General features: G+C 39.3%; 9 protein-coding genes across 9 annotated transcripts; 4 read left to right on the top strand and 5 right to left on the bottom strand. All coding sequences in view use genetic code 12, as the record gives it.

Moving 5' to 3' along the window:
• Window positions 1-36: 36 nt before the first annotated feature.
• On the bottom strand, window positions 37-651 carry KGF56_001723 (protein tyrosine phosphatase-like domain-containing protein; the record flags this gene model as incomplete). The annotated part of the gene is made up of 1 exon (XM_049322876.1): window positions 37-651. The coding sequence occupies one exon, from the start codon at window positions 649-651 to the stop codon at window positions 37-39; it is 615 nt and encodes a 204-aa protein (XP_049181221.1).
• A 1,523-nt stretch (window positions 652-2,174) lies between these two features.
• KGF56_001722 (uncharacterized protein) lies at window positions 2,175-2,702 on the bottom strand (the record flags this gene model as incomplete). The annotated part of the gene is made up of 1 exon (XM_049322875.1): window positions 2,175-2,702. The coding sequence occupies one exon, from the start codon at window positions 2,700-2,702 to the stop codon at window positions 2,175-2,177; it is 528 nt and encodes a 175-aa protein (XP_049181220.1).
• Window positions 2,703-4,336: 1,634 nt separating this feature from the next.
• On the top strand, window positions 4,337-5,416 carry DUG3 (glutamine amidotransferase subunit; the record flags this gene model as incomplete). Its single annotated transcript, XM_049322874.1, has 1 exon — window positions 4,337-5,416. One exon carries the CDS (start codon window positions 4,337-4,339, stop codon window positions 5,414-5,416), a length of 1,080 nt encoding a protein of 359 aa, XP_049181219.1.
• Window positions 5,417-5,572: 156 nt separating this feature from the next.
• On the bottom strand, window positions 5,573-8,509 carry KGF56_001720 (uncharacterized protein; the record flags this gene model as incomplete). Its single annotated transcript, XM_049322873.1, has 1 exon — window positions 5,573-8,509. One exon carries the CDS (start codon window positions 8,507-8,509, stop codon window positions 5,573-5,575), a length of 2,937 nt encoding a protein of 978 aa, XP_049181218.1.
• Window positions 8,510-9,578: 1,069 nt separating this feature from the next.
• On the top strand, window positions 9,579-10,381 carry KGF56_001719 (uncharacterized protein; the record flags this gene model as incomplete). Its single annotated transcript, XM_049322871.1, has 2 exons — window positions 9,579-9,889; window positions 10,267-10,381. 2 exons carry the CDS (start codon window positions 9,579-9,581, stop codon window positions 10,379-10,381), a joined length of 426 nt encoding a protein of 141 aa, XP_049181217.1.
• Window positions 10,382-10,875: 494 nt separating this feature from the next.
• Window positions 10,876-15,324, bottom strand: BCK1 (mitogen-activated protein kinase kinase kinase; the record flags this gene model as incomplete). The annotated part of the gene is made up of 1 exon (XM_049322870.1): window positions 10,876-15,324. One exon carries the CDS (start codon window positions 15,322-15,324, stop codon window positions 10,876-10,878), a length of 4,449 nt encoding a protein of 1,482 aa, XP_049181216.1.
• Window positions 15,325-15,375: 51 nt separating this feature from the next.
• On the top strand, window positions 15,376-19,035 carry SFI1 (Sfi1p; the record flags this gene model as incomplete). The annotated part of the gene is made up of 1 exon (XM_049322869.1): window positions 15,376-19,035. One exon carries the CDS (start codon window positions 15,376-15,378, stop codon window positions 19,033-19,035), a length of 3,660 nt encoding a protein of 1,219 aa, XP_049181215.1.
• A 21-nt stretch (window positions 19,036-19,056) lies between these two features.
• ECM39 (dolichyl-P-Man:Man(7)GlcNAc(2)-PP-dolichol alpha-1,6-mannosyltransferase) lies at window positions 19,057-20,745 on the bottom strand (the record flags this gene model as incomplete). Its single annotated transcript, XM_049322868.1, has 1 exon — window positions 19,057-20,745. The coding sequence occupies one exon, from the start codon at window positions 20,743-20,745 to the stop codon at window positions 19,057-19,059; it is 1,689 nt and encodes a 562-aa protein (XP_049181214.1).
• Window positions 20,746-20,868: 123 nt separating this feature from the next.
• On the top strand, window positions 20,869-22,074 carry KGF56_001715 (uncharacterized protein; the record flags this gene model as incomplete). Its single annotated transcript, XM_049322867.1, has 1 exon — window positions 20,869-22,074. One exon carries the CDS (start codon window positions 20,869-20,871, stop codon window positions 22,072-22,074), a length of 1,206 nt encoding a protein of 401 aa, XP_049181213.1.
• Between the last annotated feature and the right edge of the window lie 253 nt (window positions 22,075-22,327).

Genomic DNA, 22,327 nt, shown 5'->3' with positions numbered 1-22,327 from the left:
TGAATAGTGTTGCTGGCAGATAGTGTCGTCCTTCTTTCAATTGGTCTTTACTTTTGAACCGAGCACCTTCTTTCTCTGCTTGATCATATAAGTGTACAACATGTAAAATCCCGGAATATAAGTAACCAAAACAACTCTCAAGAACCAGCCATAATAAAATCCAGCTTGATTCAAAGACAAGATAATCAGGTAAACTTCACTAAACACGCCTGTTGGGTACAAAACATAAAATGTAGTATAACGTAACCAGGTCAACCAATGAGGTACATGTCCCATCAAGTGTTGAGCGTAGTAGAAGTATCTAATAATCTCGGTGATGGACCAACTCAAGCATAATGTAATATAGCACCAATGAGTATTTGCCGGAGAGTTCGGCAAATACTGGTGAATGCCCCAGACAAGCAATAAGCGAGAAAACACCTGGGTCACAGTAGTGACTACTGGAGACTTGACGAGTCCAGTTAAGGAATTGAAAATCTCAACAACAGCAAAAGTTTGGATCCATGTGGTGATGTTATTTGTCTTTAAAAACACAAAGGGCTGTCCTAACGTCACGGCAAGAAAAACAGTGTTGAAAAAGACAATTGACCAAAGAGATGCCGATATGGAATTGTAGGTAACTAGCCATCTATTTGCCTGCTCAGAATGCATCTTGCGTGATGATAAAGAAGATGATGTTTTGGTTTATACTTTTATATTTTTTTTTCATCTACGAGACTATAGCTATACTGAGATTCACCAGCAGCCCACTGTCGAGCAGCCCACTATCGAGCAGAGCGAGATAGTGGAGCACACTGACAAACTCTTCTTCTAAGCCTTTTCCTTGTTTAAAACTCTCCTTCTCATGCTGCCCACTAGCGAGATAGTGATCTCGATAGTGAGCTCGATAGTGGAGCAGACTAACTAACTCTGCTTCTCTTTTTAATGCCCCACTATCTCGCTTTGCTCGATAGTGAGCTCGATAGTGAGCTCGATAGTGAGCTCGATAGTGGAGCAGACCAACTAACTCTTCTTCTCTTTTTGGTGCCCCACTATCTCGCTTTGCTCGATAGTGGGATCGATAGTAGGCAGTTTAGCCCTTTCCTTGTTTAAAACTTTTCTTCTCTGTTTGATCATATAAGTGTACAAATATAGAAATCCCGGGATATACAAAGGTAAAGCGTATTTCAAGAACTTTGAGTAAAAAGGGAGTCTATTCTCAATGACCCGGTAGGAATTGTATACAGTCAAGCTCTCACAAACCAAGCCCAAAGGGTATAATACAAAAAAAGCGGAATATCTCAACCAGGTGATTGAGTATGGGACAAACCCAGACCTATTCTTCAATTTGAAAAAGTAGTAGCCATATCTAATTATCTCGGTAATTGACCAAGCCAAAATTAGCCCCGAGAATGTGAACAAGTTGTAATTTGCTGGTGACTCTGGAATAACATAGCATATCCCCACCATTATAATCAACCTAGCAAAAGATTGCATTAATAGAGTTACAAGTGGTGTTGGCACCAAACCGAGGATCGAGTGCAAAAACTCAACCAACGAGTTGAATATTTGCGTGACAAGTAAGAACTTATGAGGAATGCTTTCCTCAATTGAATAGGGGAACAGGCCATTGTAAATATTTACTATACACTGTAAGAATATATAGCTCCAAAGAAGTACCGACAACCCATTATACGCCAAAAGATATGCCTTCATCATTGTATAGAAGAAAAGAAATGGACTATTGACAAGATCGAGATGGGCTATCAACTACTCTCCCTATAGACTATTTTTTTTTCCCCAGATTTTTCATCGGCGGCTAATCTTTTAAATACCCGAGGTATGATGAACTAGTGAGCGAAGCGAGCTAGTGGTGTGGTAGAAAGGAGAGTAGCGACACTAGTGAGCGAAGCGAGCTAGTGGTGCGGTAGAGAAGAGAGTATTGCTTTCTAGTGAGCGAAGCGAGCTAGTGGTGCGGTAGAGAAGAGAGTAGCTTTGCTCACTAGTGGTGCAGTAGAGAAGAGAAAAGAGACAGTAGTAAGTAGCATGTCTAGTAACAAGGGTATATATGGGTATGGGTCCGAGGGCGGCTAGTGACTGTGCTCCACTATCGAGCAGAGCTAGTCAATATTGTAACAAGCTATAAAGTGTTGCTCCACTATCTCGCTCTGCTCGATAGTGGTCGATAGTGTCTGTTAGTTTGTGTATTTCGCCAAGAGCTCATTCAAAGTTTGCACATCACCAGCCAACATGTCCTGGTCCCAGTCAACCACCAATGGAGCTTTAAAAATATCCAGCGGTTGAGAAGGCAATAATTTGTCCTTTTCAAAATTATTTTCCAACGCATTGAATGTTTCGTAAATCAACTGGTACTCGAATTCTGAAAATATCTTATTTGACCAGTCGCTTCCATTGATTTTGCAATGCTTACCCTGATCATTGATCAAAATTGTTTGTTTCTCATTTAAAAAGGGGAAACAATTGTGTAATATCTTTTTATCTTGTTCGCTTTTGAGAAACTTTCTTACAAATATCTCATATTGATCAAATGTAGGCATTCTATTCTTCATCAAATCGATTTGAAAGTCGTATTTTGGTTTCTTGGGCAAGCTCTCATAAGTCTTGTTCAAGATATCATACAACTTATTGGATAAGGGGATTTTTGTATTGTGGAAAATCGTCACCGTTGCTGGTGAAGATTGTAACGTTTTAAAAAGGGACATACTAACGACTAAAAATGGCAGAGATAACAATAGCTGTAATAGCTGAGACAAGGGAATACTCGACAATGCTTAAAAGGACAAAGAGGTTAATTTATAGAACCTTTACTGGATAGCAAGTATACATTTTAGCTTCTCCATAAAGTAACTTGACGGGGAGAAAAAAGACAAACTCGCTAAAGACTATAGACTATCGAGCAGAGCGAGATAGTCTATCAACTACTCTATAGACTATAGACTATCGAGCAGAGCGAGATAGTCTATCAACTACTCTACAGACTATAGACTATCAAAGCTAGTCAATATTGTAACAAGCTACAAAGTGTTGCTCCACTATCTCGCTTTGCTCGATAGTGTCAACTACTCTATAGACTATCGACTGGAGCGAGATAGTCTATCAACTACTCTCTCTATAGACTAGTCTCTTTCTCTTTCAACTAGTTAACTCTACCCTGTCTCTATCCACTCTCCCTACTCTGTCTCTATCCACTCTCCCTACTCTGTCTCTATCCACTCTCCCTACTCTGTCTCTATCCACTCTCCCTACTCTGTCTCTATCCACTCTCCCTACTCTGTCTCTATCCACTCTCCCTACTCTGTTTCTATCCACTCTCCCTACTCTGTCTCTATCTACACTTGCTTTTGACTAGACTCGTTTCACTCGTCTAGTCTCTCTATCTACTCTTCTATGGGCTATTTAGCAAGGCGAGAAAATAACACTACTCTACTTTCTCTATATACCACGAGCGCAGCTCGATAGTATAAATATAACTCTCTCTATATATAACTCCCTCTATATATATATAACTCCCTCTATATATATAACTCTCTCTATCTACACTCTATCAACTGGATTCTTTCTCTTTCAGCTAGTTTCTATCTACTAGACCCATCTAGTCTCCAGTCTAGTCTCTAGTCCAGTCTCTAATCCAGTCTCTAGTCTAGTCTCTAGTTTGGTCTTCTTTTTTGCACTAATTTGACTCAAAATTAATAGTACTCTAAATATTACTACCCTACCTCTACACTATCAAGCAGAGTGAAATACTCCATATCCACTCTCTATCTATCTACACACTCTCCTCTCTCTTGACTAGACGAGTGAAGCGAGTCTAGTCCAAACTCGTTTCACTCGTCCAGTCTACACACTCTTCTCTCTTTTGACAGGACTCGTTTCACTCGTCTAGTCCACACACTCTCCTCTCCTTTGACTAGACTCGTTTCACTCGTCTAGTCCACACACTCTCCTCTCCTTTGACTAGACTCGTTTCACTCGTCTAGTCCACACACTCTCCTCTCCTTTGACTAGACTCGTTTCACTCGTCTAGTCCACACACTCTCCTCTCCTTTGACTAGACTCGTTTCACTCGTCTAGTCCACACACTCTCCTCTCCTTTGACTAGACTCGTTTCACTCGTCTAGTCCACACACTCTCCTCTCCTTTGACTAGACTCGTTTCACTCGTCTAGTCTAGTCTAGTCTAGTCTAGTCTAGTCTAGTCTAGTCTAGTCCGGACGTTAACGTCCATGAGGTTGAAAAATAAGCGCCGAATAAGAAAAAAGTGTGGAGATTTAAAATTTGCGATGAGATGATGATGATGGATGTTGAGGTTGAGTAAAGACCCTTTCTAAGAAACAAACATGTGTCGTTTTATGATATACAAGGGGAGAGAGTCCATGGTTTTGTCCGATCTACTCACTAAACCTGCACACTCCATCATCAACCAGTCTTTTGATTCGAGGCTACGGTTAGATATGCGAAATCCTATAAATGGTGATGGATTCGGCGTCGGTTACTATACAGAGCACAACAAACCGTGTGTCTTCAAGGCTATCACGCCAGCTTGGAATAATGTTAATCTAATTAATTTGTCACAATCTACCGAGTCGTCTTTGGTATTTGCGCATGTAAGAGCATCTACTCAAGGGGTTTTGTCGGAAACAAATTGCCACCCTTTCAACTTTGGTAAATTGATGTTTATGCACAATGGAGGGATATCCTGTTTCGACAAGATCAAAAAGAAGCTTATAAACTATTTGGATGACAAATATTTCCTATTCATCCAAGGTTCCACAGACTCGGAGTGTTGTTTTGCGTTGTTTTTGGATACCTTGGAAAGAATGGGCTTTGACCCCAGCTCAATAGAAACAAAGTTTTCCCATGTGGTCTTGAAAACAGCATTGCTAAAGACTATAGAGTTGATTAAAAGCTGGCAAGTCGAGGTCACTTCTGAGCCCTCCTTGTTGAATTTTGCAGCAACAGACGGTGAATCGGTGGTTGTGAGCAGGTACATCACCTCCAAGACAGATGAAGCGGCATCATTACACTTTAGCACCGGCTCGAGATTCTTTGAGTACCAACCTGGCTTATTTAAAATGGAAAGATTAAATAGATCTCAAGATGTCATATTTGTTGCAAGTGAACCGCTCACTTTTGAAAGAGGCGACTGGTTGTGTGTTCCTACAAATACATTGATAACAATCACAAACAAGAATACAGTCTTGATGCACCCAATAGAAGATGAATTTTACGATGGAGGATTAACAGAAAGATCTTCTGGCTTGGCCATAAGTAAAGGTTTGATGGGAAGCGTGCCAAAACCAGAAGAAGAGTCGAGTTTGTCTCATGATGACTCTCAAGTACATGGAAACGGAGTAATACTGCATGTGCCCCCATTGGAAAGAGAAGGAAGAGCAAATTCAAAAGCAATGGTTCATTAGATATGGATGGTTGTTTTTGATTGTTGTTTTTTGTTTGTTTTAATCAAACAATAAAAAAATACTCTATATAAAAATTAAATTAATGCATGAACGTTTTCCCATCTGTAAAATTGTCATTAGTTCCAAGCTTGGCAAATATTTATTCTTAACAACTGTTCAACTCTGATCAAGCTCCTCCTCTGATGAACTTGAATCAGAGCTTGTACTAAAATCTTCGTCAACTTTGGCATCCGCCTCTATCTTCTCGTCATCTGAATTGTCATTTCTTTTCAAAATACCCAAATTGTCATATAATGGGTTCAATTTTTTATACAGCATACCATCATCATTGGGATCGATATATTCGTCTGAATCCTCTCCACTGCTTTCGCAATCCGAATCGTCGTCGCCACTTACCTTTTCGTTATCTTCGTCTTTGTTAGAGCTTTCAAATTCACCTTCATTGCTTTTCTTGTTGATATTGATTGACGCGCTTGTCAATTGTTCAGACATGTAGTTTGAAAAGTGCTCGTCTTCATCTGATTCAGATTCATCACTGTCCAACAAGTCCTTCTTCTTCATCTTCAAAGCTTTTAAGGTACTATTTTTATCATTTATATCTCTTTCTTTTGTAACATCCGCCTCCTCCTCTTCATCATCGTCATTATCTTCTTCTTCCTCATCCACCTCCACCTCCTCTTCTTCTTCTTCTTCTTCATGCCCCTCATCCGGCACACCCCTCTCCTCGACTTCCTCTTCCTCCTCTTCCTCCTCTCCTTCCTCATCTTCATCGTCTTGAAATACTAAACCCGTTTTAACCTCCTCGATTATCTCACCCAACCCCTCATCAAATGTCGTACTCTCATCCTCCTCGTCATCATCATCATCATCGTCATTACCTCCCAAAATAGTATTGTATTTTTCTCGTGTATCATAAAGAACATTACTGACATAATCCTCCCACACATCACTCTCAATTTTTCCATTGATATACTCACTAAGGGTGTTTAATGGGAATAGCTGAACAAATTTCACAACTTCCTCAGCTATCAAAGTCAAATGACCCATAAAGCCCAACCTGAGACCGTTATGGCTTGTTTCGTAATCCGTACACAATTTTTGTCCCTCTATTATTTTGTTTGTGATATCTGCCAGATGAAACAAATCTATAGCTAGGAACTTATTGAATCCTATATCCATAGATCCGTTCAAAACCTGCTGAACAATATCAAACACAACATTGTGTAAGAAATTGTTCCATGGAAAACGGAAAAACATTGACAAAATGTTGGAGATTATTTGTGTGTCAAAGAGAGCAATCTTTAAAAAATCACCAACCACTGGATTCGACCGTATTTCTTCCTCAGACAAATTTGAATTAGCATGTGGCTCTTCTTCCTCCGTCATTTCCTCTTGCTTGTTAAACTCGTCTATTGTATCGTCTGCAGTCTCACTGTTCTTTGACGTAACATCTGATTTCAAATTAACATTCACACTCACATCATCATGATCATCATCAACATCATCAACATCATCATCATCATCATCATCATCAACACGTTCGTCAAAAGTATCCTCCTTTGGCAAAATAATAGTCTCGTTATATTTGAAGCTTATCGGATCAAACTCTTTCATCTTCTCTCGCACTTCGTCACGTTCTTTTACAACGTCGAACCCCCTGTTGTCGTTTAGGAGCGCCATATTGGAACAGTGCAACAATTCAGCCACCAACTCACAAATCTTGAACCTTTCAAACCCCAAGGGTTCTATAATACCAAAGGGTGTTCTCAATTTGGGATCTCTGTCTTCCTTCATTAACAAGTTATTGAAATTCTCAATATTTTCTCCAAACACGCGAAGTAAATGGCCCAAGTATATAGGGTCCCTTCCCGTGGGAGGATGGCTTTCCAAAGTAATATACAAAATGGGTAAAATATCATAGTCTGAGTTATTTTTCCTGATTATTTCAATAATAATTCCAACTCCGTTTGCTAAAGCGTAGCCTCCTTTAAGCATAATGTTACATAAATGGGTGATTTGCTCCTTACTGACTAACTCTCGGGTCAATTCATTGGGCCCGATCGTGGAGTTGTCAGCTGTTGAGTTAGCAGATATCGTGATTAAAGCTTTCAAAAAATCGGCCGCACTGCTTTGCTCAATTAGTAATAGTTCGTGACTCTTGCCTTTACGGGCATCATCTTTATCAGCATCGTCACCACCAGCGGGATTGTTGCAAACATCCAATGCTTGTATCAACTGTGATATCAAATTTTGGTTTTGCAAGGAATCTATTATTCCTGTTGAGTTGTCTGGTTTGTCTGTGGATATCAATTTCAACAAAAAATCCATCAATGGAGGGTTTGACAAATGATTTATAAACTTTTCCACTAAATTTGGCTGGTTTTCTATCAAGTATGTAATCATCTCGTCGCACTTCATGTCTAGCAAATGTTCCATTATTTTCATAAAGTGAGTTGATACGTGAACATCAAGTGCCTCTCTTGAATCCAAAATGTTCCATAACTTGTTGAGGTTTGCCGTAGACTCCATCACTGTATCTGTTAGAGACCAAACATCTGCACTTAGCACTTCCGATGCTAATGTCGCCCTTCTTCTAAATTTATCCTCAGGGGATTCTTCGTCTCCTTCCTCCTCCTCCTCCCCCTCCTCGTCCTCGTCCTCGTCCTCGTCGTCTTCTTCCTCATAATCTTCCTCTACCTTCTCCTTTTTCTTTTGCTCCCCTTTCTCCAATTTTTTGTCAGTATCTCGTATTTTACCTTTTTCTGTATCAGAAACACTTGAGTTTATCGCCGTTTCATCTTCACTAGAGTCGAATCCTTGGCTGTTTTTGGAAATGACAATATCCACTAGCATGCTCAACACTTTTTCCTCTCTCAAAAACTCTAAAAGCATGGGATTATTCGATAATAGCTCCTGTAACAAGTCATTCTCGTCTAGTAGTTTTATCAACAAATCATGTTGTTCGCGTTCTTCCTCTTGCCTATTTGCTGACGAGTTGCTCTGCTCTCGACTTTGGTTGTGATTCTCGAGTAATGTGCTGATATTGGAAAGAGAAGTAAAACCATTGTTGAACTTCCAAAAAGACCCCGACATAATTATTTGAAGCACCTGCCAAAATTGGCAATCTTGGGAAACCTGAGCAAAATATTAAACAATCGGTGTAAAAGTTTCTTCAAACACCACAAAATCTTGACCAAACAGATATCTTTGCAATCCTCAGATTGTCATTAAAAAAGGGGTCCTAATTCCAAGCCAAGCCAAGTCAAGCCAAGCCAATCCAGTTAAAAGCCAATCCAAACCAAGCTAAACCAAGCTAAATTGAACAATTTGCGGGGGGGGAACAAATACCACAAGCCTTTACAAGTGCAAATCCTTAAAAACTCTCCAATTCAAGCCAAACCAAGCCAAACCGAGCCAATTTAATCCAGTTCAAAGCCAATCCAAGCTAGACCAAACCTTTAGCAATTTACGGAGAAACCAAACACCAATAGCCTTTAATAGCCTTTAGCCTTTAGCCTTTAATAGCCCTTACAAGTGCAAAACCTTTAAAGCTTTCCAATTCAAGCCAATCCAAGCTAATCCAAGCTAATCCAAAATCAAGCTAGACCAAGCTAAATTTACGGGGAAACCAAACACCAATAGCCTTTAATAGCCTTTAGCCTTTAGCCTTTAATAGCCTTTACAAGTGCAAACCCTGAAAAGCTTTCCAATTCAAGCCAATCCAAGCCAATCCAAGCTAATCCAAAATCAAGCTAGACCAAGCTAAATTTACGGGGAAACCAAACACCAATAGCCTTTAATAGCCTTTAGCCTTTAGCCTTTAATAGCCTTTACAAGTGCAAAACCTTTAAAGCTTTCCAAACCAAGCCAGTGTCGTCCCACTAGTCTCTTTATACCTCTAACAAAAACCAGGTCAAAACAACCCACGAAATAATTCTCTTCTTCTTCTTCTTCTTCTTCTTCTTCTTCAATTGTTGGTTTTAGAAAAAAAAAATTTAGTGCGAAAAAAAAATGTACATAGAAACGACCGCATTATAATTTTTCAATCAATACTATAATGAAGAGGAAAATTTTCAAGAGAGGATATCATTGGAGGAAGAATAGAAAAAGGTGAGGAGTATATACTAAAAAGGTGAGGAGTAAGTACTAAAAATTTTGTATAATGATGTTGAGATCTGGTTTGAGAGGTGTAAAGGTTTTTCGACAACTCTATAATTTCTTGCCCCAACGAAACTATGGTACTGTGCCAGCTAAAACTGGTGTACCTGCTATACACCAGTCGATATCGAAGCTGGTTAAAAGAGAAATGTCGACATTGAAAGAGGTGTCGACATTGAAAGAGTCAACATTGCTGGGAAAAGAGGTGCCGGGAAAAGAGGTGTCGACATTGAAAGAGTCAACATTGCTGGGAAAAGAGGTGCCGGGAAAAGAGTTGTCGCTATTAAAGGTTTCGTCAAATGGGTCTAGAGACTTGTATGCTATATGTAGAATACATAATATGCCATATTTAGTAACTGAGGGCGATAAGATTTATTTACCCTTCAAGTTGAAGAATGTGTGTGTTGGTGATGTTTTGAACTTGAAGGATGTTGTTACCTTGGGATCAACTACGTATACGCTTAATATGCCTAGCGGGATAGATCTGTCTTTTTATACCTTGAGGGCTAGTGTACAGGAAATAACAAGAGAACCATTATATCAAGTGGTGAGAAAGAGACAGAGATGTAGGAGGAAAAAAACCTACCAGGTGGAGCCATTTCAAACGGTTTTGATAATAAATGAGTTGAAATTGAGGTGAAGTACTATCGACACTATCGATACTATCGATACTATCGAGCGGAGCGAGATAGTGTCGATAGTGGTGCAATCAAACTGCTATGTTCCACTATCGAGTGCACCACTATCGAGCAGAGCGAGATAGTGGTGCAATCAAATCAAACTGCTATGTTCCACTATGCTCGATAGTGGTGCAATCAAATCAAACCGGTGTATTCTACTATCGAGTGCACCACTATCGTGTGTTCCACTATTGAGTGCACCACTATTTCGCTCTGCTCGATAGTGGTGCACTCGGATAGTGTCGAGAGAGTTGAAGAGCCAAAATCACTTTATAGCCTTTATATCCAGCTATTGTATATAATCCTGTACAAATATATTTCAATAATCAATGTCTATTGAATTTGATTATTCTTGCCAATGCCAAAATCCACCATCGACACTAGACACTATCGACACTATCGACGCTATCGAGCGGAGCGAGATAGTGGAACGCACGATAGTGGAACACACGGGGTTTATTTGATTGCACCACTATCGAGCATAGGGGAACACATCGGTTTGATTTGATTGCACCACTATCTCGCTCTGCTCGATAGTGGTGCACTCGATAGTGGAACATAGCAGTTTGATTGCACCACTATCGACACTATCTCGCTCCGCTCGATAGTATCGATAGTCTCTTAATGTCTATTAAATTTAATTATTCTTGCCAACTCCGTCACGTCGAAATTGAAATTGTCGTTTGGCTTTACAAATGGATCGTATAGCAACTCCTCAGCAGTTGGTCTCAACTTGGGGTCAATAGTAAAGCATCTGTTAATAAATGACTCGGCTTGTTGGCTAACTAAATGTACAATATCCTTAGGTATCGGCGGTGCTTTCTTCTCCTTGCCAGCTTTGTAAATGACACTGATTGCAGCTTCATTCGACCACGGACGTTTGCCAGCAAACATTTCCAAAACAACACACCCCAATGACCAAATATCAATCTTGGCACTATACCCTTCGGCCAAATTGTCAATGACTTCAGGTGCCATCCAGAATATAGTACCCTTCATCGACATATTTGCATTGTTTGCATAAACGTCGTTATTTTTTTTGGAAATTCCAAAATCTGATATTTTGCATGTCCCATCAATGTCCAACAAGAGATTGTCCGCTTTCAAATCCCGATGTATTGTGTTATTCGCGTGTAGATATTCCAATCCCAACAATACTTGTCTCGTCAAAAACCTAATTAGCTCCTCGTCAAATCGGCCATAAGATTTAAGGCAAGTGGCAATCGAGCCTCCAGCAACATATTCCATAAACAAACAATACACGTTTTTCTGCTGCTCGCATCCTAGATACTGCACTATATTAGGATGGTCGAGATCTTTCATATTTTCAATTTCCTTGTTAAATTCATCAACATCAATTTTATTCTGCGTGTAAACCTGCTTCAAAGCAATCATTTCTCCTGTTGTCACATTCAAGGCTAGGTAAACATCCCCATACGAGCCTCTTCCAATCAACTCACCTTTGATCCAAATAAAGCTCTCGTAATTGCCATCCTTGTTTCGGAGCTTGCTAACAAACCCCTTATCTATTTCCTTGCTGGTCACTTCATAAACTTTTTGACCCCACATTTTCGTATTAGACCGCTTCAATTTCGTGCTCTCTTGTCTAGATACATTATCAGACACTACAATAGGTGTCTCTTGTTTTTGTTTCAATACTTTTCTTCGCGCCTCATTGGCAACTCCTCTGATAGTTTTTATTCGCCGAACACTAAATGGATTATTTGAAGCCGAATCCATTGAAAATTCAGGAGCATTTATTGGGGATTTATTCGCATTCGAAAATGTTCTTGATATCGTACGTTTCTTTTGTTGTTGAACTGGCGGCGCAGTTGGTGCAGTTGGTGCATCGTCATCAATTATTGGTTTATCAAGATTTGTATGGGGGAAATACCTTTCTAAATTATCATAAACTTCTTCAACTGGAGGTCGCACTATCATTTGCAGAGTCTTATGCTTCAATGGTTTGACAAAAAATTCTTCTTCTTCTACTTCTTCTTTTCCTTCTTCTTCTTCTTCTTTTCCTTCTTTTCCTTCTTCTTCTTCTTTTCCTTCTTTTCCTTCTTTTTCTTCTTTTTCGTTTTCTTCTTCTGTTTCTTTTCCTTCTTTTCCTTTATTTTCTTCTTCTTCCGTTTCGGAGTTGGTGAATGAATCTGAACCAGTTTGTGTTGTTGATATACTTGGTATACTTGAAACCCTGCTACTATTTTTCATTGGCTTAACAAAAAAGTCCTCATCGCTATTATTTCTCATGCTTATCAGACTGACTGATCTCTGAGTTCGTGTATTTTTTGATGGCAATGCATTCTGCTGTTTCAGCAACAGGACCTTTCTATCCGCAGGTGGCGGCGGGGCAGCTCTCTTTGCAACAATCAAATCAAATCTCTCATTTTTCGGATCGTTTCCTTCAGTAAACGATTTAGTCTTTTTCACATTCTTAGTTTCACCTTTCAGTGTCAGTACCGTGCTAGTAGTTGCCGGTGTCTTCTTCAAATCTGATATTGCCGATGACATGTTCTTATTGTTGTTGTTGTTGTTGTTGTTGTTGTTGTTATTGCTATTGTTGCTTAAATCAGCATCTTTCTTTTCATGTAAAGACTTCCGCATCCTCTCCGTTCCATTATCTGCTTCTTTTACTGCACCACGAAATGAAAATTCTGAGGATTCTGGTGTTATAGTAGGTTCGGGTAGTATCTGAGAGGTGTCTACTTGAAGAGCTGGTAGTGCCTTGTTCCGAGCTTCAAATGGAAATTTCAACGGAAAGCCATGCTGGCCGTATTGATTTTTTGCTTGCAAAAAGCTCTTCATACAATTTTCATCGAATTTCAGGTTCTCTTGAGTTTTACAAAGCATCTCCCCTTCCTCAAAGTTCAAATAATCTACTCTTGTGTCATTTATACTTTGTAAAAGATTCACCGGTGTAGACTTGAAACTATTTGTTTCTAATGATTTTGAATCTGATGAGTTAGTGGTGGTGCCACGAGGTGAACCAATCTCTTGCTTGACAAGGATTTTTGCCAACTCTTGCGATAAAATCGCTTTGGTAATCAACTTATCTGGAAGTGATGCTCCCTCTAACGAATTAAAGTCAGTTAAATGGAACTCAATTGTACCAATGCGTAAAAGACCAAGACTATCAATAATTTTATTTTTGACAACATTTCCATCAGCAAACTCGGTCTTGGGTATAGTCACCGGTATAAATGTATGGTTATCTTTGCTTACCAAAAATGTAACAGAATCACGATAATATATTTGTTTAGGCCTGTAATTATCGCCAATGGGAGATGTTGGCAAAGGAACAAAGTTAAATGATTCTGTGTTGTGAGCAAAAGCAGGCCTCCGCCACGGATTTGATGATGGCACAGCTGTATTTGAATCCCAACCGGGTAGTAATAGTGGTTGTGGTTGTGGTTGTGGTTGTGGTGATAATCGCGATGGTTGTGGTGGTAATCGCGATGGTTGTGGTGGTAATCGCGATGGTTGTGGTTGTAGTTGTTGTTGTAGTTGCAGAGGTTGTGGTTGTGGTTGCAGAGGTTGTGGTTGTGGTTGTGGTTGTGGTTGTGGTTGTATTTGCAGAGGTTGTAGTGGTTGTGGAGCAGAAAAAGCAACGCTATTTCTATCGGGTTGTCTATTGGTAGATTTCACAATCCCTACAGCCTTGTCACCTCCGAATTTACGAATAGTATTAAGAATCCCGCTCGACCTTTTTGTTTCTGTTTTCAAAGATTTTTTGAAATCATCTTGAAACAGGGATTTTCTCTTATCCTTGCCTTCATTAGTGCCGGTGGTTTTATGGCCCTTGCGGAAAAGTACACCATGTGATGGTAAAGGTAATTGCTGCTCCTTTGGCCTTGAATCAACGTATGAGTTTGGTCTTTGGTACGACGAATTCGATATCGATGTGGCTGACAAAGCCGAGGTCGACTTTCTATACTCGTACTTGGAATTAATCGGCGATGGTACATCGAGGGATTCACTTTCCTCCTGGACTGTTTCCTGGTGCAACAAGTTTATAAATCTTGCGATGGAGTTTAGTTCTCCATCGAGCTCCAAGTATTTCGAAAACTGTTTCCAAATTGCCGAGTCCTTATCGAAATTCTCCAATTCTAAAAATCTATTACCGGAAATTTCATTGTTTTTAAAAGTGTCCTGCCAAGACCTGTTGAACTGGTGTGCTTTCAACCACTCTATAACACTGTCGATATCCCACTTTTTTGTCGGTTTCGAGAATTGCGATTGCGTGTTCATGGCATATTTTACAAATCTTCTATTTTTGTTGAGCTGGTCGGTTGCAGACAGATTGGAAAGAGTTGAAGTATCCGAATTATGCCTATAATGTGTTGGTATTGAAAATCCCGCTAGTAAGCTTTTGGTTTGAGAGTCATGTGAGTGTTTTTTGCAAAGATCTGTGTGCTCTAAGCTCTCTGAATGTTGTAAATGCTCTAAATGCTCTAAAGGCTCTGAATTTTGTAAATGCTCCATGTGCTCTAAATGCTCTAGATGATCCGTATTGCTTTCCAAATTCACCGAGCTTTTACTATAGTTGTAACTGCCTATTATCGAGCCTATGGTATTCGAATTTGAGTGTAAACTAGCAGTAAGCGACTTGGGTGGAGACGGCGACGTTTTCATCAAAGTAATATCTGTATCGGGTGAATATTTCAACACCGGTTGTGATGTACCAAACCTTAGCCTCTCCTGCTCCTCCTTTTCCTCCTCCTTCTGTTCCATTAACCTAGGACTAGCAATATCCGATACTGGTCTTTGATACGACAAATTATGCAACGACGAGTTATAGATGATCCCATCAGAAACAATTCGCGATTGAACCATTGATGAATTTTGCCCAGCCGACGGCACCAGCACCGGCACCGGCACTTGGTGAAACTGATTGCTGGGATGTTTGATACGCTGAACATCGTAACTCACTGACCTCCTCTTATCGTAATGCACCTCACTCGAGGCCTCGGGTTCCTTCAAATACGAATACACCTTGAATAAACTTACCTTTCTATATTCACCATTGTAAGTGAAAAATTTATCAATAGAGGAAAAAAAAATCGCCATCTTTTTATACATGGGGGGAAAGGTTTCAAAGCAAAGATGTAAAGATAGAGAATGAGGTCTTTGATTGGGGAAATACTAAGAGAGCTAAGGTTTCAGCATGGTCTTGGATATCCGGGTGATTTGGATAGGTATGAAAAAAGCTTGAAGTTGGTGGTGCCCAAGATATTACTGTTGTTGAATGTTGATGTTGATGTTGGTGCTGGTATTGATGGTTGGAGGGAATTGCAGTTGGAGGCTAATATTGAGACTATTGGCGAGTTGCAAGTTCGGTATTTAGCTGCGCAAGAGTCGAAATCGCTAAGTTTGCAAGATTTGGTCGAGCAATCTCGGTTTGTAACAACAAGAACCGAGATGGTTGATTTTGATGAAATGGTGCAAATCTTGAGTGAATTACGTTTTGGCCACGAAAAGGACAACTGGTCCTTAATTGATCAATTGAAACGCTTTTTGCTGACAATTATTGATAAACTGGAAAGTTTAGAGTGCAAACTCACTGATTATTTGAAGCGATGTTTGCTATATGATGCAAACTACTACAAAACTAATGTTGAAAGTAAAGTACCACAAGATTTGGAAAAACTAGCAAATTTGATTGAAAAGGAGGAGGCGGAGGAGGCGGAGGAGGCGGAGGAGGTGCAGCAGCAGCAGCAGCAGCAGCAGCAGGAGCAGGAAAATAAAGCACTAAAAGATTTGCAAAAACTAGCAAATTTGATTGAAAAAGAAAAGGAGGAGGTGGAGGATAATGATGATGATAGTGGCGATTCATCTTTTGGCCACAACAAAGAAACAGAAATTTACTATCCCTTGCAATTGAACATAAACAATTCTACTCTAGCTTCGATCTACTACCATCTATCAAGAACCTTGATAGTGAATAATCAATTAAGCATTACTCAAATTGCAGTTAGCATATTGAATGTTTTCAAGAAGCAAGAGCTAGTCTTGTTCTTTTTTCAAGATGAAGAAATTGGTTCTCAATTGATGCAGTTATTTCCTAGCAGATTTAATAAAACTACTTTTGAAGTGATGAAAATTTACTTTTCCATGCCGATATCAAGCTTGGGTCCGGGATACAAGGAATGTATGTACGACTTGAAAGTTATATCGACTGAATTAAGTCTGCATTTCCCCAACCTGAATCCAAATTTTGCACAATTATTCAAATATTATTACCAATGTTTCAAAACACTTCCATTAGTTACCGCAGAAGACCAGATTTATGTTCGGGACGTTTTCAATACGGTTACTGAAGTAATGGACTCTTTAAATGGAAGTGTTTCTGTTGGTGATGCCGTAGCCAGATTCATCCAATTGCAAAGGTTCCTAAGTAAAGATAATTGTTCGGAATCATCCACACTTTTGATGCGAGAATGCTCGTTTGAATACTATGATTTTAGAGGAATAAAAAGAGTTGTATTCTCGTGTTGGTTAGATAGGATGGCAAGACTCCCTAAGGTGGATAAGCGGAACTTAGACGAGGGTTTGTTGACGAAAATACTCAATCTTTGGAGCATGAAAACTAAGCAAATGCAAATTAGGAAAATGGAAACCAAACTGTTTTGCAAAGAACATCTTCAAATGAAGACCATTTTGAAAATAAAAAGAGCATTGCAAAAACAAAGAGTACGTAATAGCAAGGCTGTTGGAAAATACACTCAAAAGTTTTTTGAAATATGGCACAAAAAATGGTATACGCTTTGTAGCGAATTGGATTTAGCTGTTGAAGTTAGCAAAGATAGAATTCTTCGCGACAGCTTGACACACTGGAGAAAGATGCATTACTTGAACTCTGCAAAAGTTCAAATATTAAAAGAAAAATGTAAAGTTTATATAAAAGACCAAAACTACAGATTATTACATCATACTTGGACAAAATGGAATAAGAGGCTGAACTCCGATTCAAGAATTCAGGTATTGACTCAAAAGTTGAGCAAATTTGTGGAGATTGAACGTCAATTTATAACCAATGTATATTTCAAAAAGTGGTTTACACTATACGGAATGAATGTCAAAAGTGCCAACTTTAAAGCAGAACATCGTGAAAGGATTTTGAAGAAATCTTTTGCCGCTTGGTCATGCAAGTTAGAATTGATTCATGTGGCCACGGAGTTTTCCAGGAAATATGAGATACAGCTTTTGCAAGACATTTTTCAAAAATGGAGAATTGACGCTGCTCAATATGGCCAGTCGCTCTCATTTTATTGTAAGATCAAACTCCAAAAATATATAAAACAATGGAGACTTGCAGCAACGGCAATACGGTTTGAACTGCAACGGGAAAAAGCACTTATACAGAAATACTTGTTGGTATGGACGTCAAATCATGCAGCAAACATGATGCGATCTGCAAAACATTTGATACTTGTGAAAAACACGTTCCATCATATAAAGAAGGTAAGCTCGTTACACTCACTGCTCAAAGATCAAGCAGATACTTTCCACCAAACAAAGTTAAAAATAATGTCGATTAAACGGCTTAAAATATTTGTGAAACAAATCCAGAGCCAAAAAAGAGAAGCTTCGAAATTGTTGTTGAAACTGACATTCAATATTTGGAAAAGACGTTATTTGAAATGTTGTTATTTGAACGGAAAAGGTTTATTAGAAAAGTCTGTCCAAAAAAACGTGTTCTTCATTTGGCGGAATAGGTATGATGTTGCGGTAGAGGCAAGATTGTCATCAAATATTGACAAATTCCTTAAATTCAATAATGACTTAACAAGGGCAAAGTATTTTAAACTCCTATACGATAAGTTTGTCACGGAACAGAATAGAGCTAGTGATTTAGAGCTCATATTGTTAAAGTTTTCAAGCATACATACAATGTCACCGTTTCTCAATCATTGGGCAGAACAGAGCTTCAAGTTGGGAGAGTTGGAACAACGTGCACTAATGTTTGAGGTTGAAAACCTCTATTTTCATGGGTTCCATACTTGGTATGACAAATTATTGCAGCTAAAAAGCATGGAAGAGGAGGCTGAAGATTTTTTAGAACAAATAACTACTAGGCTAGCGAGAAATATTACACAGGGATGGAACCTCAAATATCGCAAACACATTAAGCGTAATAACCAATTATGTGAAGAGTTTCATCGAAAAAGTGAGTCTAAAAAGATTTCAGCTTTTATGAATTTGTGGCTCTACAAGTTAAGAGATTTTCAAACTGAAGATGTTGTTAATTCGACGTTTATTAGCAATCTGTCGCCACTTGCCAAAAGAACACTACTTCAACGACAGCGGCAGCAGCAGCAGCAGCAACAACAACAACAACAACAGCAACAACAGCAACACCTGACTCCTGAAAAAAGATCCTCGTTTAGAAAAACCACAACAACCCCTCAGTTTAAAGAACCAAGTCCAACCAAGCTTCAAGAAACAACGCAACGATTAAAGGACCAACAAGCTCGTAACTTACGTGAGAGATTCGCTAAGGTGAAGACGTTTTCACCGTCACCACCGAGGTCTCATCAAACTGCCCCAGTTAAGCTAGATTACAACGTAATTTTGTCTCCACCTTTACCATCTAACCAAAAGACCAAACATGTCCAACTTCCTCATTCTTACGCTGAAGAGGAATCGGATTTGGTGGTTACTGCGAAAAGATTAGGGAAAATTCAACCAATTGTTTTTCCAGTGGATGACCAGAGAGAAATGCGATTTTCGCCGATTAATGTTTTGAAACAACAGTCGAGGATAAATAATACTGTGTAAGGTAATAATATATATATGGATTTATACTTGTTCTTGTTGAGTGTTTCGGTATACATAGATGTAGTCTTTTAGCACCACTGTAGAGCGCCACAAGTCTTTCAAAGCCTCATTTGATCCATTAATAAAATCTTCCACAAAGATCCGAAGCATTCTTGGTATTGTTGAGCTGTCACTTCTCTGAGCTCTCAAAATTTTGACAAACATCGCGATGCTAATCCTATCAAAGATTTTAGATGTATGCAATTGAGTCCAACTGTTGTTGAGTTTTGTATTTGTAACAACAAAATCAAAACTGTTCAAGTCTACCTCTGTTTCTGTCTTGTCGTAATGAACATTCAAAGAGTGTAATTCCCCGAATCTAGTTACCCCCGTCATGCACGCAGAAACGTCGAGGTGAACAAAAATGTCCTGTGAACTATTCAACTGTTGTTGTTGTTGTTGTTGTTGTTTTACAATCTCATTTACATAGGTAAAAGCCTCTCCTCCAGGGTAGTTGAAACTGGATATGTAGCCCATCTGTATAGATAATAGGGCGCTAAGGATTGTCAAAGACGTAAAAATAATGGTTAAAAGTTTTGTTGACCAACCAAGGGTCCACTTCATCGATATATTGCTCAATCCATTGGCTGCTTGTAAAGTAAATATTGGCACTGTGTAAATGATGAATCTCCATTCTTTGTGAGGTTGAAAGGACATAGCAGCGATGAACAACAAAGAAGATATGAATAAAATGCGCAAAGAATGTCTTGCTGGGTGGGTCAAAAGATTATCCTTCTTGTTTGGATTGCTATCATTTTCCACTTTTGCAGGGTCATTGACAAATCCCGGGACTACTAACAACAATATAACCGGTGGTCTGAATAATTGGAAAAGGTATTTTCCAAAATATGCACCCCAAGGTTCTGTGCCCCATTTAACTGATTCACCATCCACGATATTGAAAACAAACGACTCCAATTCAGGTAGCAAATATCTCCCCCAGAAATAAGAATCAACCACAAAGGATGTACATCCGCCAAACACTGCGCCTGCCACCAAGAATATTACGTTAATGAAAATGTTTGATTGCCCAAAAACTAGCGAGGAAACCACAGCTATGATTGCCGCAAACACGCCAACTTCTAATCTAAATATAATTCCTGTAAATGAGAGCCACGTCAAACCAGACAAGTCGCCAACAATCAACTTACTCAATGCGAAATTAACCAATGGTAAAGCCATAAAGTTGGGTAAAGTGCGTGATGCATAGTAAACCAAATGAAACTGGCAAAGTAGCAAAACTGAAAACCAAAACCCAATTAACCCCTTTCTCAAGCTTTTTTTATCACGATACGTTATTCTATTGACGCTATCGCGAAGACGCATCAACATTAGGACATTGATCAACCCTAAAATACCTCGAACAAGACTTTGCAAACTCAATTGGCTGCCCTGTAGCAAATTCACACCGAAAATTGAACTTATAACTATTATGGGCTTTGCAATAGCTGCTAAAACCAAACTTCCCACAAAAGTACGCGGCACAACTCCAGGAAATTGTTGATGATCGTAATTCATCAACTCCTCGCTTGAGTAAAAACCATAGTTAAGAATATCGTGTACTGCTTGGATGTTAAATGACTCTTCTACTTTTGTATACGGTGAGATGACAAGATGATACGTCATCAATGCCACCAACGCGGCATCTAGTATCTTGTTTAATCTGTACATGCTAAGAGGAATGGAACCAAACAATTCCCCAAATTTTTCAGTTTTTTCCAAAATTTTTCAACTCTTGAATTTTTCTTTTTAAAGAAGTCATTTCCTGATTTATGTGTGGGAATAGAGGTCATTATGGATGAGGAAATACCCGAATTGGTTACGGAGTTGCCTGAGAATGGAGAGATCAAGACGGAGAGGTATATTGCTGAGAAATTTGTTCCCTTTTCGCTGACTCCAACGCCGTTGCGGAATCAAATACCAGTAACTATTGTTACGGGGTACCTTGGATCAGGGAAGTCGACATTGCTAAAGCAAATTGGCCTAAAGTCAAATAAAAGACTAGCCATTATACTCAACGAGTTTGGGGACTCTTCTGTAGTTGAGAAATCTGTCAGAATTGAGGATCAAAACAATAGCATTGAAGAGTGGTTAGATATTGGGAACGGGTGCTTGTGCTGTACGGTAAAGGACAATGGAGTTGCCGCAATTGAGAATCTTATTGAAAGATCTAAAGATAAAATTGACTATATTTTGTTGGAAACCACTGGAATTGCCGACCCTGGTCCAATAGCAAACATGTTTTGGCTAGATCGAGGATTGGCATCGAATATTTATGTTGATGGAGTGGTGACGGTAGTTGATGCTGGCAATATTGTAAAAAGCTTAGATGACGTGAATAGTCAGGAAAAACCTTTGGACATAACCGCTGCTCATCTACAAATTGCATTGGCGGATGTAGTATTGTTGAACAAATCAGATAAAGTAAGAGATCTCGAAACAGTCACTTTAAGGATCCAGTCAATCAACCAAACGTGCCCAATTTACCCAACAAAGTTTGGGGATATTGAAACTAGTAAGATTTTGGATTTGCATGCATTTGACGCTAATGCCAAACTCGTGGAGAATAATGCCAAACTCGTGGAGAATAATGCCAAACTCGTGGAGAATAATGCCAAACTCGTGGAGAATAATGCCAAACTCGTGGAGAATAATGCCAAACTCGTGGAGAATAATGCCACATTTCATGGTGACAAAGTTATCACGGTGACACTTGATTTCCCATTCTTTAAAGAAGTTTCTGATTTCGACAAGATGGAAAAGTTTCTTCAAAAGATATTATGGGAAAATAAAGCCAATGGGAAACCAATCGAAATTCTTAGACTAAAGGGACTTTTGATCTGTAAAGATGATGTTCGAGTGGTTCAAGGTGTACGAGAAACCTACGAAATTATAGAGAATGGCGTTTTACTAGACAATGTAGATCAGAACAAGTTAGTACTTATAGGAAAGGATTTGAATCTGGACGATTTGAAACTAGAATTGGAACATTTTATATAAGATCCCCGTACTAGCTCCTAATAGCTCCTAATAGCTCCTATTAGCTCCTATTAGCTCCTAATAGCTCCTACTAGCTCAAACCCAGCTCATACCCAGCACCTACTAGCTCCTACTAGCTCCTACTAGCTCCTACTAGCTCAAACCCAGCTCATACCCAGCACCTACTAGCTCCTACTAGCTCCTACTAGCTCCTACTAGCTCAAACCCAGCTCATACCCAGCACCTACTAGCTCCTACTAGCTCCTACTAGCTC

The sequence above is a fragment of the Candida oxycetoniae genome (assembly GCF_023343755.2).
Source record: "Candida oxycetoniae strain CBS 10844 chromosome Unknown scaffold80, whole genome shotgun sequence".
NCBI lineage: Eukaryota > Fungi > Ascomycota > Pichiomycetes > Serinales > Debaryomycetaceae > Lodderomyces > Lodderomyces oxycetoniae.
This window is presented reverse-complemented; position numbering and strand designations above follow the sequence as displayed.